Source organism: Podarcis gaigeae (genome assembly GCF_964106915.1).
Source record: "Podarcis gaigeae genome assembly, chromosome: 1".
NCBI classification, from domain to species: Eukaryota; Metazoa; Chordata; class Lepidosauria; order Squamata; family Lacertidae; genus Podarcis; species Podarcis gaigeae.
In genome coordinates this window covers 116925883-116941847 of record NC_139678.1, presented here as the reverse complement: position 1 = coordinate 116941847, position 15965 = coordinate 116925883, and the positions used below count along the sequence as shown (strand labels likewise).

Here is a 15965-nt window from a genome sequence, read left to right as displayed (position 1 = left end):
TAGTTAATCAAAAAATGCCAGGAACATAAGAAAGTAAACAACCTGAAAGCAGCGGCGGAGCAAACTGATTGGGTGCCTGGAGCGGCGCGTGTGCCTTGCGCCGTGGGGCGGAGCCAGCTGGGGCAGGCCGCTCCGTGGGGCCTCCGAGGAGTCTGCCTACCTCCTCCCACTCAGCCACCCTACAGCTGAGGGGGAGGCAGCGGGAGGACCGTTTGGTGCAGCGCAGAGCCTGTGGGCGCCCAACCACCGTGTCTCTCCCAGGAGAGACACGTGGCTCGGGCTCGCTGCAGGCCCCGCAGTGAGTGCTGCCCGCCATTTTGTCACCCCCTCAGTGGTGACACCTGGAGCGGCCTGTCCCCACCGCACCCCCTTCCTCCACCCCTGCCCAGAAGGACAATCCAATACACGCCTGCTCAAAAATGACCCCATAGAGTTCAGTGGGACTTACTCCTTGGTTAGAATTTCAGTCTAAAGGCCTTAAACTCTGATCCAAACTGCTATTTGTGACTAGACCTAGTCAGAAAATCAGCAGAGGACTGAGCAGAAGAGCGAGGTTCTGCTGATTTTCTGACTGGGGCTATGCACAATCTGCTTTATTAACTTGACCATTTGCTGGGTTAGGCATTTATGTGCACAGTTCTTCATCCCTCTAAATAGAAGATGGATCAGGATAGTAGCATAGACCATGATCAATGTTCATAACGCCCTTCTGAATGTAGATTCACTATTGCCAGGGAAAACAGCACCTTCTGCTCATGTTCACCAAGAGTATTAAGGGTGCAGAAAGAGGCTTCTGTGAGCCTCAGTGGCAAGCATAATATGTTCAACTGCAATAATCTGTGACAATACAGTTATAACATAATTGTGTTATGAAATCATAAGCATGCCTAAAATGTGAATTCTCGTTCCATTGGATTTTTGGCTGCTGCTGCAATTTTCCCTTCCATTTCAGATAAACCTCTTAAGGAAGCATTGGGATCCTTTTAGGGCGGTGGGGGTGGGGGAACTTTGGCCTTCCAGAAGTAGCCTAACAACAGCTCCCATCATCCCTGCCCCTTGGCCATGCTGGCTTGGGATGATGGGAGCTGGAGTCCCAATAGAGTGGCAACCACAGCATACAGGATTTCCTGAACCATGCCTGACACTGAACAATAGATTGCATTGGAAGGGGGAAAATGGCACACGTCTCCAGGGTTCAAGTTCAAGGTTGCAAAGAAGCCCACAAAATTTACCACCTGGCAATAGTTTTTTTTAAATGAACAAACACCAGTTGTGGCACATAGATACGGTAGGTCTTATGTGGAGAGAAAATGAATTTTTTTAAGTAATAAAAACTTACCTCCTTTATTACCTAGAGGCAGTCATTATTTTTTAAAGGCAATCAGCTTTTCCCCAAGCCCAGCCAGCCCATAGAAGGTAGCAAAGCGAATCCCTTTTGTGTGCAAGAGTGAAAAAAAGAACAGAATTAATAAAGCTTCACTGCATAATTACCAGGTGACAATTTTTATTAACCATATACCAACAACTAAATGAGTCACTCTCTACAAACCTGGAGTTTGGCTCCTATCTCTGTTGAAGGTTAAGATCTTAAAACAGTATTTCTCCCCCTGCAAATAATATTTTAAGGAAGCCAGGAGCCAAACTTTAGCTTTCCAAAGGGAGAAAAGGAACTCTTTAGCCTGCCGCTATACTATAATGTGCACAGGGTTTCCTCTTTCCTATGCTGGCTTATTCTTACGTTAGAGCAAGTGAAACCTATAGTTAGAGTAGGTATAAAGGCAAGCTATCAGATAACAGGAACCCACTGAGCATCTATTTAACTATATTGAACTGGACGTGCTGTTGTTAAAAGAGTTGGATATACAAAGCGCACATGACAATAGACTGCTGGGCATTAAAATTGAAATACAAAATGCAACAAAAGGTCTCGGATTCTTTTCTCCATGGTGCGGAAGACAATATTTTCTAAGCTATAAAAATAATAATTGTCAGGAAGTGAAAAACTCACCTATCACTCTCAACAAATCCACAGAACATAAGCTCACATCTTGCAGTGTGTGGGGGTATTTTTAAATAAAAAGTCTCGGGCCACATTAACTTATTTAGATCAAAATTGAAGTTCAATCCATCCTATAGAGACACTTATAAAGCAGCTGTCACCTTGCCAAAACAAAGCACGTCCTTTTCATAAGGTGATGGATACTTTAGAAATGTCTTTATATGATGGATAATGACAGAACCATTCCTTCAAATGCACATCATGTGTTACTAATCTGCTGCAGGCAACAAAGCCAATCTCCATAACCTTCCCCATGGTTCTCATACAATAGTAGCTAGGAGTTCCCAATTGTATTTCGGCAAATGACAGAACCATGGAACACTGGAGAGGTTCAGGATGTTGTCTCCTTCTTCCTCGTGAAAATTGCCACAGAAGATGTCGCTTAGAGAGATATAAGATGGAAGTACTAGCTCTTGGAATAGATAAGTGAAATATTTGCATTTGAAGAGATGGAAGTGTTTATTCTAAACACTTGTTCTTAGAAGCAGCTTTCCTTGATTCTAGTGAAGCATTAATTCCAAATGAGCTTAGAAATGGAGATGGGAGTCTGGCCCCACCTATAATGTCTGCATTTTCCGATTTGTCACTAAACAATAAATCACAGGATCATAAAGTTGGAAGAGACTCTGTGGGTCATCTAGTTCTGACCCCCTTGCAAATGCATAGTTGAGGGTTTTCAGCCCATAATTAATTAGACCAGTTTTGGTTCTGATCCGGGATGACGAGGGAGTTCAAATGTGGATAAAGAGACTGCAGAGAAGCTTCGCGAATTCTTTGCATCAGCAGAAAACAGGGCAGATCTCAGTGCGTAACCTAGGTTTTGTAGGATGGGAGTGACTGAGGAAGTGATGGCTTAAACAAGAATCAGACAAAAATGTATGGAAGATAATGCTAACAACAGCTAGTAGCCATGATGGCTTTGTTCAACATCTACCATCAGAGAGAGTCTTACCTGCAGATTCTGGGACCTGAGCCTCAGGTATTTTGCATCCAAAACAAATGCTCTATCACTGAGCTGTGGCTCTTCCCTTGTTGCCACTGTGAGACTTAGTAGGTAATATTGTGGCATTCCCATTTTAGTGATTGCATTACTTCCTGGCTGAGTCCATTTTATCCTTACCCTTATTCTAGTCTATATATGGAGCCATGGGAGCTTGCACAATCATGTGTTTTGCATATGCCATCAATATGCTGATTACATTTTGCTCCATTTCTTCTTTTCATCTGATCTCTGAGCTTATTGCTGGGGTTGGGGTTGGGTTCAACTGACGATGAGTCAACTGAAATTGAACGTCGTGCGCACTTACGCAACCGTAGTGTGAGTGTAACATACGTGAGGGAAATTCAATTGTCTCTAATATCCATTGTCTTTGATACTTGTATAGCTAAACTTAGACATGTGCCTAAGTATTTGCAATGAGGTTTCACAGATCCTTACATAGGATAGGGTAGCATTTTATTTGCTAATACAAAGCACCAAACATGGTAAGTACTCAATTGCATTGCAAGTCACTAGCTGGAAACTTCACTTGAGTCACAAACTCCTATCTGCAGCTCTTGCAAGTCTCTGTGACTTGGACTCTGGTCCCCTTCCCCATTTTGTAATAGGGAAATAATGGTACTAGTCCACTTTGTTGGCCAGCAGCAGGCATGGAAACTCAAGAGGATTTTGAATCTAGAACTAGTAGCTTCTCAATGTGACTTCTTTCCCCCCTAGAGAACTAAGCGCTGAATTCAAAATACAAGGCTTTTGCACACATATATCTTTGTCAAGTAACAAGTTGCGGCAGGACTGTATCACTTAATTCTTCAGACTGTTAACTTTATTTATTTTAAGCAGCACCGCACAGGTTAATGTTAAGTGGTGTGTGAACAGGTGTGGAATTGGTGGAGATTTCCTGGTGTCTAGAAAATGATGAGGCCAATTCAGGCTGAAAGGTTAGTTGTGCATTCGCAAGAGCATCTTATTCTGTGCAAAATCATGCAATAATTTCTACAGGAGCCCATGTGGCTGTGCTACTTTTGTACTAATTTTTGCACTGTTTTGTACTATAAAAAAATCTCTTAAGTTGGATGTACAGAGAAATGTAGTCGCTGTGAGTTTGTGCCAGCTTTTTAAGTTACACTGGGTTTCCCCTGAAAGCTTACTTCTAGACTTTGCTTTCAACATGAACCTGACATATGTGGATTTTTGAGCTTGATAACTTCTTTTGGTCAGGGGTCAGTCTTCTTAAGTGATCCAGCAATAGGCTGGATAATAATATTAAAGATTATTTGAAGAGACCCCGTGACTTAGAACAAGAATGTTCTTGTTCCGCTGGCAAGAAATATGATATCTCGTCTTCTTTTTAAAAAAAGAATAAGAAGAAGTGTGCCTTCACGTACTCATAGGGTTTTTGTGTATTGCAAGCAAGATAAATTATTCTGCACTTGAAGTTGAAGGCACAACTAAGCTACTTCTGGAACAGACTTGTGTTTTGGCCAACTTTTCCCTCCACCGCATATAACAAATGCTTCTACCTTAGTGAACATTTGCAGACAGAGCTCTTGGTCTGGAGAGGTCTAAAGTTGTTGTTGTTGTGCCAGAATATTCAGGAGCTTAGGTTATGTATATTTCTCGAGAAGTGATCACGACATGGATACATGGCATACTCCAGATTCCAGAACTCCTAGGCAAGCTAACAGTTGCAAGTGAGCTTTCCTTTTGACAGTGTACGTCACTGTAAGGGAACTGAGCACACATACGCAGAGCCTTTTCCTGTGGTCCCAGCATCTGAAAATAGCAGAGAATGCGGTGGATTTTTTAGCCGTTTATCCACAGATAATAGCTTCAAGGGTCTGGACGGAATATACAGTGTGAGTGCCACCGCCTTTTATACCATTCGTATCTTGTTTGCATTATCGTACTAAAGGGAAAGTTCAGAATAGGTGAACCATGGCAACGAAAGCATAACTGGAGATTATTATTTTTTTGTCCCCCTCCCTTTTTTTTCTTGCAGGTTTTGCCGTGGTTATTTTGTCATTATGAGATGTTGTCTCTCGGTGCTTCATTTGTGCAAATTAAATTTGATGACTTGCAGTTCTTTGAAAACTGCGGCGGAGGGAGTTTCGGGAGTGTGTATCGAGCCCGATGGGTATCCCAGGACAAGGAGGTGGCTGTGAAGAAGTTGCTTAAAATAGAGAAAGAGGTAAGCATGCAACCTATCCAGTTCCTATCAGAAAAATTGCTGAGATTTAAGTTAAATTGGCAGAAGCTTTTATTCCATCTTTTTTAAATAAAAAAACCCCCGTGTGCAAGCATTTAATACTGGCAAGCCTCACTACTTTCAAACAAATCAGTAGGCCGTTTCCTATCGCTTCTTTTTGATGGAATAGCTTCAATTTAGCAAACTTTTTGCATAGTGAGAATATACTTAAAAGTAAACTAAAAAAAATGAGAACGTCACTGGATGCAGTAGAATCAAAATCAAGTTGATTTCCTCCTTTTGAAACAGGCATATAACAAGAGCCAAATAGGTGGTCTCTCCCTTGCTAAAAATAATGCCAGCCCAATGGTTTTTGCACCCAAATGTTATAAGTGCATGTCATGCTGTTTTTCCTGGGAACTGCGTGCTCACAGTTCAGGGCAGGATTGCAGCCTAGATGTGCAACATCATATTTCAATCCGATCTGTATTTACGGAAACATGTTGTCATACTAGTAGGCATTCTCAGTATGAACATGTCCCTCCATTATAAGGCAGCACAACTCAAAGCCACATGGTTTATACACAGGTAGCAAGGTATCACAATGACATGGGTAATGTTTCATTTGTACGGATATGTTGACAATACTTGGAGCTCATGCATGTGCAGATTCACTAAGAAGTAAGTCCTACTGAGACCTGTAGCACTTGCTCCAAAATAAGGATTCATACAATCGAGCATTTGCTTTGTAGTCTTCGTTCTGCATTCTGAGTAGTTTATGAGTATGAAAACCACAAGAGCACACCTGAGGTGAGTTTTTACGAACAGGTGAAAGCCACAATCCTATGTATGCTTTCTAAGGAAAGTTTAATCTGTTGGAAGCAGCCTAGAGTGGATGGGCCATCCCAGTCAGATGGGCAGGGTAATAATAATAATAATATTAAAGGTCTTAAATGATCTACATTGACTCCCAGTATGTTTCCAAGTACAGTTTAAAGTGTTGGTGCTGACCTTTAGAGCCCTAAACGGCCTTGGCCCAGTATACCTGAAGGAGTATCTCCACCCCCATCGTTCAGCCCAGACACTGAGGTCCAGCTCTGAGGACCGTCTGGCGGTTCCCTATCTGTGAGAAGTGAGGTTACAGGGAACCAGGCAGAGGGCCTTCTTGGTAGTGGCGCCCGCCCTGTGGAACACCCTCCCATCAGATGTCTAGGAAATAAACAACTATTTGACTTTTAGAAGACATCTGAAGGCAGCCCTATTTAGGGAAGTTTTTAATGTTTAATGTTTTTAATATTCTGTTGGGAGCTGCCCAGAGTGGCTAGGGAATCCCAGTCAGATGGGCGACATACAAATAATACTGTGGTTTACTTTGACTAAACAGGCAATGGCCTGTGCTGCATATCTGCTATTAAACAGTAATCCAAATAAAATTCTATATTTTTGTCCTGAGGCCAGGCTCATTGATAGTCTGGGTTTTTCACAACAGCGTTAGAAAGAAGAAATATATTAAAAACAGTAAACATGATAACTCATGTAATCTCTCTCTCTCTATATATATATTCTCTCTATATAAAGTCATGTTCACAATAACCTTCAAATCAGATACATTATTTCATAATATAGAACATTTGAATTATTCAGATCTGCCTAGCTTTAGCCATTAAAAGCCAGCACAGTCCCGGTCTTGATTGACAGAAATAACGTTTATCGAATCAGTGTTTGAAATATGAAATGTGTTTAAAAGAAATTCCATTAGACATCTATGTTGCCTAGTCTGTATTGAAGGAAGGTTTTTTTTAATGTTGATTGTTTTTATTAGTCAGGAACAAATGACCTGCCAATCTGATGTTCTGTTTGTTGTCAAAATAGGTTAGCAGCACAGTTCTGCTTATGTCTACTCTGAAGTGCCCCATGCATGTTTGCTTTAAAATAATTTTAAATGTAATCAGTGTGATCTTCAGAGTACCTATGACTAGGACAGCCATTCAGAAACCTCTCATTTTCTCAATTCATTTAATGCACATAAAAGTTAAAGGTACCCCTGACCATTAGGTCCAGTCACGGACGACTCTGGGGTTGAGCACTCATCTCACTCTATAGGCCGAGGGAGCTGGTGTTTGTCCGCAGACAGCTTTCGGGTCATGTAGCCAGCATGACTAATGGCGAACCAGAGCAGCGCACGGAAACGCCGTTTACCTTCCCGCCAGAGCGGTACCTATTTATCTACTTGCACTTTGACGTGCTTTTGAACTGCTAGGTTGGCAGGAGCAGGGACCGAGCAACGGGAGCTCACCCCATCACAGGGATTCGAACCACCGACCTTCTGATCGGCAAGCCCTAGGCTCTGTGGTTTAGACCACAGTGCCGCTTTCCCCAAATAATCCAAGGAACTGTGGTTGGTTAAGGGTACTGGGAATTGTAGCTCTCTGTGAGATAAGCTACAGTTCCCAGGATTCTCTGGGGGAAGCCACGTGGTTTAAATGTATGATATGTAGGCAGCCTCCTTATATGATCTGGTTCCTTTTTTATTGGCTGTAACTTATGGTAGCTATAAAGCTTGCTTTAAGAAAAAGTAACAGCATGCATTATCAGATATGTTCTTTAAAAAAAAATTAAGATCACTGAGATGCCTCAACAGTTCATTTCCATAAATATATTTTTGGCAGACAATTGGGAATACCGAGCAGTTTCAGTCTTGGAGATATGTAATTAAAATCCTTTGTTTGCTGTTGTTTGAACCAGTAAATAAAATACCTATTCTAGTCATGGGGATTTGACTTCTTCAGCTACTAACATTAATCACATTTATTTAGCACATTTGCACCAATAACATATTTGCATGCAAATTTAACAACTCTGGAGATCTGCGGGAGAGGGCGAGAAGCAGGACTCGCCTTTTGGGTTACTATGGAATCTTTTAATAAATGTGTTTCTGGGTCTTGTACTTAATTTATAGCAGATGTTCGCATTACTTCTTGATAGCACAAGTATCCACACTAAGTATCCACACTTCCTTGCACTAAGAAAGTACAGCTCTCGTAATGGGTTCAGTTAAGTGCTTGATGCGTATTTGTTTTTCACATTTGTTCCACACCTTTCCCTCAGGGAGCTCAGGCCAACATGCCTGAGGCTACCTCAGGTTAGGTGAGTGGTTATCGAATTGTTCTTATAGGTGACAGAATGGAAAATTTGCTGTGGTAGGAAAAGATGTAATAATATGAGCTGGTGAGTTTTGGAAGCCTGTGCAGCAAAGGGAAAAACACGTTCTCCAAGAAGTGGGAATTTTTATTCGAGCGTTATTGGCTCTTTCTTTGAGGAAAGAGTTTTTCTTTTGCCTGCACCACTCACCTTACCCTGAGATAACCTGCTGCCCTCAGGTGTCGTTGTGGACAACGCAGGGGCGGAGGAAGGAGTGTGTGGTGGGGGTGGGCCGCCCCAGGTGTCACCACTGAGGGGGGTGACAAAATGGCGGGCGGCACTCACTGCAGGGCCTGGGAGAGACACGGTGGCTTGGGTGCACGCAGGCTCCCCGCTGCCCCAAACGGTCCGCCCGCCTCCCGCCCCAGGTGCCCGATCAGCTTGCTCCGCTGCTGGGACAACGTATTCTTGTCCATGTTGAACTAAGATCTCACCACCTGTCCAGTTGGCTTCTGTTTGTGGAATACAGTGGTACCTCAGGTTACATATGCTTCAGGTTACATACGCTTCAGGTTACACTAACCCAGAAATAGTGCTTCAGGTTAAGAACTTTGCTTCAGGATGAGAACAGAAATCGTGCTCCGGCGGCGCAGCAGCTGCAGGAGGCCCCATTAGCTAAAGTGGTGCTTCAGGTTAAAAACAGTTTCAGGTTAAGTACGGACCTCTGGAACGAATTAAGTATTTAACCCGAGGTACCACTGTATAGTTTGTGTTTAATTTTGTCTTTTGCTTCAGTTAGTAGAACATCTAGGCCAGCCCTAAGCCAGTGTGTCCTCAAGGGAGTAGTGTACAACAACTCTCCTCCCCTGGCTGTTGGAAGCCACTGAAAGAAGGAAGAAGGGGCTGTCTAAAATCTTGAAAGTGCCCCATTTGTTTCCTAAATTCCTGAACGCCCGCTGAGAAGACTGTATGGTTCTAGTTAAAAATCACTGGGTTAGGCTATCTAATAAGCTTTGTGGTCAAGAGCAGAGTGGAACTGGGATTCTCCCACATCCAAACTCAACATACCAGTTCCTTTATACTATATTGGTTAGTTGCTTGTGTAAATACCCTGTAGGTTAAATTTAATCCTGCAAACAGAATCTGTAAAAATGTTGAAGCAACCAATTAAGTTACCTAAAAAAAAAAGTATAGAATATAATTCAATAGTACTGCTTGTTTTTTATTTCCACGTGTTTATTATTAAGAGATTTGGGTTTGTGACATCAGACATGATTGTAGCCTTGGATGCTCATGGGTTGTGCCTGCAATGCAGCAACAAGTACAGTATTTGCTATCTTCATTTCTTCCTTCCTTTATTTCATTTCATTTCATTTCATTTCAACAATTTATGTACTGCTTAACACCGTAGTCTTTCCTGCACATTTAGTATCCACACAATATTGTTCAAAATATGAACCTGTTTCGTATTTTGGAGGAGCTGTTGTCATTTGTAACTGTGCACCATATTTACTGTATTGCATCTACAGAGTTGCCTCTGAAGACGACTCTATTGTAGGTGGTTAAAACAGGGATGGGACTCTGGGGTTGGTACAGTAATGGCTTCCTAGAACCTTTTGGGTCCAGAGTTCTAATTTGAGCTTAGCCTTTCCTATAGATTGGACTGTAAAGAATGCAGGAAACTCCTCCTTGATGATCTCTAGGAGTGATTGAAAATATCTGCTTAATTAATTATGCATTTTTTAATGACTGCAATACAACTAACAGAACTCCTTGCTTCTGGAGGTTCACTAAAGATTGACACTTTCCAGAGATAGGGTAAAATAATCTTGCTTGGGAAGGCATTTGGTAGCAGCAGCAGTTAAATTTCAATATTATCTTAGCAAATGATTCAAAGCCCCAGAGGTGTTTCACTGTTTCCTTTAAGAACGGGAATGCTTCTTGCACGTATTCTTCTGACCTGCTTATATAAATGCATTCCTTCCAGTGGCGTAGCATGGGTTGTTAGCACCCGGGGCAAGGCAAGTAATTTGTGCCCTCTATCCCGTGGATCTGCGCCCCCTAACCCTAACCCCCAGGTTGCGCCCGGTGTGGCCGGTCCCCCCTGCACCCCCCACGCTACGCCACTGATTCCTTCCTTCGCACACAACTGTGTTTTATGTATTCATATGCTAGTCTACACCGATAGCAAGATAAAAATTTACAGAATTAAACAAACGGATAATGAAACTTTGCTTTCACAGAATTAAACACTGTGATTTTTATATTAACAGAACTGTCAGACCACCCTTTTATTACCAAAGTATCATAGATTGGTTTCCCCAAAGTATAAAGCAGGTTATACAAAAACACGAAAGATAAAATACAGCTAAAACTATAAATCAGTTATGGAAACCATTGCAAGCAATAGCAGCCGTTCAGGAGCTGCTTCCTCAGGTGGGAGCAGTGCCTAGGATGGGGTTTAGCAGGTTCTTGGGAAAAAGCCTTCAGTCCCTTGGAAAGTTGTTGGAATACAACTTTCATATTCCAGGTTTTGGGGTTGTTGTTTTTTTACCTTTGGCACTGCCTTTCTGAAAACCTGACTTCCCTGTGTGTATGACCATGCTTTGTTGACTGGACTCTGCATCTCTCATTGACCCCTGTGTCCCCTTCGACTTTGGATTGTGACTTCAACTTGCTCTCTGGACCATCCTTTAAGAGGACTCTGACCTCTGTCATCCCTGTGCCCTGAAGGACAGCCATCTTGATTCAAAACAGTGTCCAATTACTTGTAAATACAGACAAAAACCTGCTCCTTGATCTGAGCAATTTTGTTACAATAGCTTAAGAGGTGTTCATAATAATAATAATAATAATAATAATAATAATAATAATAATAATAATAATAATAATTCTATACCACCCTTCATCCAAGAATCACAGGGTGGTTTACAGTTTTGTTAAAAAAGTAAGATAGTAAGAAACAAAATATAGTAAGAAACAGAATCAGCCAAAGATTGTTTAACTAGCCAAAGGCCAGGGAGAAGAAGAAGGTTTTTGCCTGGCACCTAAAGATAGGTAATGAAGATGTGAGCGTCCCTGAGGAGAGCATTCCACAAACAGCGGCCACCACAGAAAAGGCCCATTTCCGTGTTGCCACGAGGGCATAGCAAACAGGCAAGCTTTCCAAAATTTGGAGCAGGCTCTGTTTATAAGGAGCTCTTTACCATGATGTGCCATCCTTTGGAAAGTGATGAGACAAATTGTTTTATTAGTGTGCTGTGCATGTTCTTTCCTCCTGTGGTTGCGTTCTTTAGTCAAATCCTGTGTAACTCTCACCTGGGAGTACCTTCCATTGAAAATAATGGGATTGTCACTGCCCTGTCAAGTCAGCAGTATATACATTTTCGTTCCAGTTTTGCTTTACATTTAGAACATTTTCCTTGACCTAAATAGGCTGCATTCTTAGGATACAATTCAAACGCAAATTTAAGTCAGGCGTGGGGAAGCACAACATTCCTTCATGGTGTGAAGTGGGTGGTGATAAGGAGAGACAGAAGTGAAGCTTAGCAGCACTGGTCAGTGGATTTTCTTTCCGGCTTCTTAACTTGCACACTTAAATACAAGGAACAACCCTTGGCTTAGTCTTTTCCTGTACATACAACAATGGGGTGCAGTTTATTAATTATACTGTTCATTAATTGTGTCTGTTCCCTGTTTATTATTTGCATTGCTTATTTTAACTGTACTGTATTTTTACCTTGAAAACCACCTTGAGCAGACTTTTGCCATTAAAAGTGACACAAAAGACATAATAATAATAATAATAATAATAATAATAATAATAATATATTTCTATTATTTATACCCCACCCACCTGGCTTCTTTCCCCAGCCACTCTGTATCATTTTTTTTTTTTTTTACATTTAATATAAGATCTTATCCCTTTAGAATGCAGATGAAGAATCATGTTTTTGGATTATGCTCCACCTTTAAAAAAACAAAACAAAACAAAAACCCAACCTTTCTGTATATAGAAAAGTTTAGCATTGTTAGAGAGAAGACAATTTGTGGGGCCTGCCTGGTGTTTTTACATGAGGAGAATGTGCACTTTTATTTAAAATACATATCTGGGTTATTTGTGGGGCATAGGAATTCGTTCATTCCCCCCCCCCCTCCCCAAATATAGTCCGGCCCCCCACAAGGTCTGAGGTACAGTGGACAGGCCCCCTGCTGAAAAAGTTTGCTGACTGCTGTCCTAGATGCTCTCCAAGGCAATTTCCCTCTTTCCCCCCTTTTTTAAAAAATGTAGTGCTTCACAGTTGCTACAGTTCGCAATGCAGTCTTTTTTACGGGGGTGGGGGTGGGGGGCCAAAACCAAAATATTTGTGCATCGAGCAATATGGACAGAAAATAAATAAATATAAATCGAATCCTAGTGCAGTGCAGCTGCAGACTATCATAAAGTTCCTCTCTGCTTACTCGCCCTGCCATTTAAGATGTGCATGAAGAACGTTTCCTTTTTAAGAGGGCAAGTATAAACAGTTATAAGGAAACATTGAGCACCTGTTTATCTTAGCTGGGCACTGCACAGAAACAGAAAAGGCTCCCACTTGGTTCGCTTACATAAACGCACAGACAGGCTGATCACAGGAACTGTTGTCCCATAATATAAGAATAAGAAAATCCCTGCTGGATCAAACCAGAGATCCCTGATAGATCAGATTCATACAGTGGCTCACTCTTGAGAAGCCCACAAACAGGTTTATGAGATTTGTGTTCTTCAGTGACTGGTATTCAGGGCCATTGTTGCCTCTGTTTCTGGAGTTAATATACAGTGGTACCTCTGGTTACAAACTTAATTCATTCTGGAGGTCTGTTCTTAACCTGAAACCATTCTTAACCTGAGGTATGACTTTAGCTAATGGGGCCTTCCTCTGTTCTCATCCTGAGGTAAAGTTCTTAACCCGAGGTAGTATTCCTGGGTTAGCAGAGTCTGTAACCCGAAGTGTTTGTTACCCGAGGTACCACTGTACAGCCATCTGACTGGTACTCACTGATAGCTTTATCCTCCGTAAATTTGTCCAATCCCCCCCTTTAAAGCCCACCCGCCAGCCAAGTTAGGAGCCATCCTCTGATAGCATTTCCCACAGTTAGTTTATTCATTTTTATTTAAGAGTACAGCTGGTGGCCATTTCAGGCACATCCAGATGATGTGCGATCGCCGACACGTGGCTCCTTTTGGACCTGGAAGAGAGAAAAATGGGTGGGGGGGGGAACAGGGATGGGGTGCATGGGGGCTGGGAACTGAACCCCTGTGCAAAATGGTTGTGGCCTGTATTTATACCCTGCCTACTAATCAAAATTCTTGATACAAAATAAAATAGACAGTGATACAATCAGGGCTTTCTTTTTCCAGCCAGAACTCGCTGGAACATCTCGTTCCGGTACTTCTCAGGTGGGCGCCATTGCTATTCTAATAGAGCGAGGGAGGTGTTTGTGGTGAGTTCCAGCACCCCTTTTTCTAGGCAAATAGCACTGGATATAATAGTCACTACAGGTGTCTATAAATCCCTTTCTCCCCTTCCAACAAATGCAATTCCACAACTGAATCTCCTGGCTGCCGACGCAGCTAAATGTTAGTCCCACATCCTGTAGGCAAGTATGTCCTCAATGGACGGCTGCTTCTGATGTCTCTCACAGCCTTGGTGTGCTGGGTGGAGCAAACATGTTTAGATGCCTTCCTCCCAGTTATCAAACATTCAAACTTTTACCACATGCAGACAAACATGCTTCTTTAATGCTGGCCGGTTAGAGAACACAACAGAAACTGAAAAGCGGAACCAACTTTGTGGTGTGTGAAGCAATACCTTCGTGTGTTGTGATTTTCCCACCAACTGCAGTAGATGACCTCTAGTTATATTGCTATGAGAGGAGGAAATGCCTCCCCACTCTTTCTCTATACTATGCCTGTTTTTATACTCCTTTACTACCTTTTTATTTTTTTAAGCATTTTGATCGAATTCTACCCATATAAACCCATGTAACAAAATAGATCTTCATGAGACAAGTACATAGAAACCAAACCAAACCAAATCAAATCAAACCAAGGCTGGCATGGGAAGTTACATTCACCAAGAGAACTGATAAAGCTGGTTATCTGCAATAAGATACCCCCTTAAATATTTTTTTCTAAACTGAAAAAAGCCCCAATGCTGTAACTTTTCTTGATAGAGGAGTTGCTCCAGCCCCTTGGTCATTTTGGTTTTCCTTTTCCACCTCTACACTACCCTTTTTCTGAAGTGTATACAGTATTCTAAGTGTGGCTGCAGCTTATGATATTGGTAGTTTTTATTTTTTATTCCTTTCCCAACAATCTCAACATGGAGTTATCCCCCAGCAGCTGCACACTTTGTATACATTTTCATTGAGCTCTCCTCCACAAACCTATGGTCAGCTTAGACCCACTCAGCATTTATGTAAAGTTGAGATTTTGTAACCACCACCTCACACGTGTTTAGATTCCCCCAGTTTGGAGAAAGCCCTTTGGAACTCTTTGCTATCCCTTTTTGTTTTTACCACCTTAAATAATTAGGTATCATCAATCGAGTCACCTCCTTGCCGCTTGCTCCTAACTTGAGATAATTAATGAACTAGTTAAAAAGCAGCGAGTGCCTTAAGATGTCAAATTAGGGTACTCATTCCTGGATGGGAAAGAGTAGAAGCCTAATAGGCCTTGGAAGCTGCCTGGCAGTTTGTGGGGAGGGGGCGGGGAAGTGTGGCGATCAAGTATTTCAACTAAACCATAAAAATACTCAAGACCCAGTGTTGACTATTTAAGGTCAAGTCTGTTTGCAAGGAGCACTACCGTTCTTGCCACAAAACTGGTCAGGCACAGCAATCGTGTTAAGGGCAAAAGGTAGCCAACCAGATCTATTGTTTTGTGATTCTGGGCATCTCCCTTATCCCACAAGGTTTATTATGGCTTTTGCGGTGCCCTTTGTAGAAGCATTCATGTTTATTGAGAGAAGGTACATTTCACTTTTCCCTCCAATGCAACTGTTCAGTTGCATTACTTAAGGGCTGTTGCAATTCTACTTAGGATGATATCGGAAAGAGACCTTTAATTTACTGCACACAAACATACCCTGTTCTGCATTTCTCCCCCAAGAAGAAATTAATGGCAGCTAAGAGAACCTGCCTCAACATCACATACCAATAAAAGTAAGGTCTCCTAGTATAGTTATTATTTTCTTTTTGTGTGAGGAGAGGGATAGCGAGTGGAGCGCATGAACTAAAGGCCTGGACCAGTTTTATCCCACGGCATACGTAGCAGTTGAATAGGACCAGTATTTTGAGACCATCCTAGGTTTTTCCTGTTTAGTACTGTGTTTGATTTCGGGTCCCAGTGCTATGTATTGGCCAGGTGACTGGGAAATTAGAAATATGATGCACAGAAGATGGTCTTACAAAAGAGATCATATCATATAATGTAAACTGTAACCTTCCTGCCTGACTCGTCAATCTGATCTACTGGCTCTAGTTCAGTATTTCCCAAACTTGGGTCTCCAGCTGCTTTTGGACTACAAATCCCATCACCC

The 15965-nt window shown here is 42.0% G+C and overlaps 1 protein-coding gene and 1 long non-coding RNA gene across 4 annotated transcripts in view; both read left to right on the top strand.

Annotated features, from left to right (window-relative positions):
- LOC310834033 overlaps window positions 1-15965 on the top strand; it is a 122670-nt gene that overhangs the window by 17241 nt on the left and 89464 nt on the right. The window lies entirely within an intron of this gene.
- Window positions 1-15965, top strand: part of MAP3K20 (mitogen-activated protein kinase kinase kinase 20) — an 81356-nt gene that overhangs the window by 7541 nt on the left and 57850 nt on the right. For 2 of the 3 annotated variants that reach the window (XM_083711508.1, XM_083711507.1), the window contains exons 1-2: window positions 4757-4915; window positions 5059-5247. In XM_083711508.1, the coding sequence (XP_083567634.1) occupies window positions 5089-5247 (159 nt within the window). In that variant the 5' untranslated portion in view covers window positions 4757-4915; window positions 5059-5088. Of the gene's footprint in view, window positions 1-4756; window positions 4916-5058; window positions 5248-15965 lie in introns of those variants that run through there. The other variant, XM_083711509.1, reaches the window with a different exon arrangement.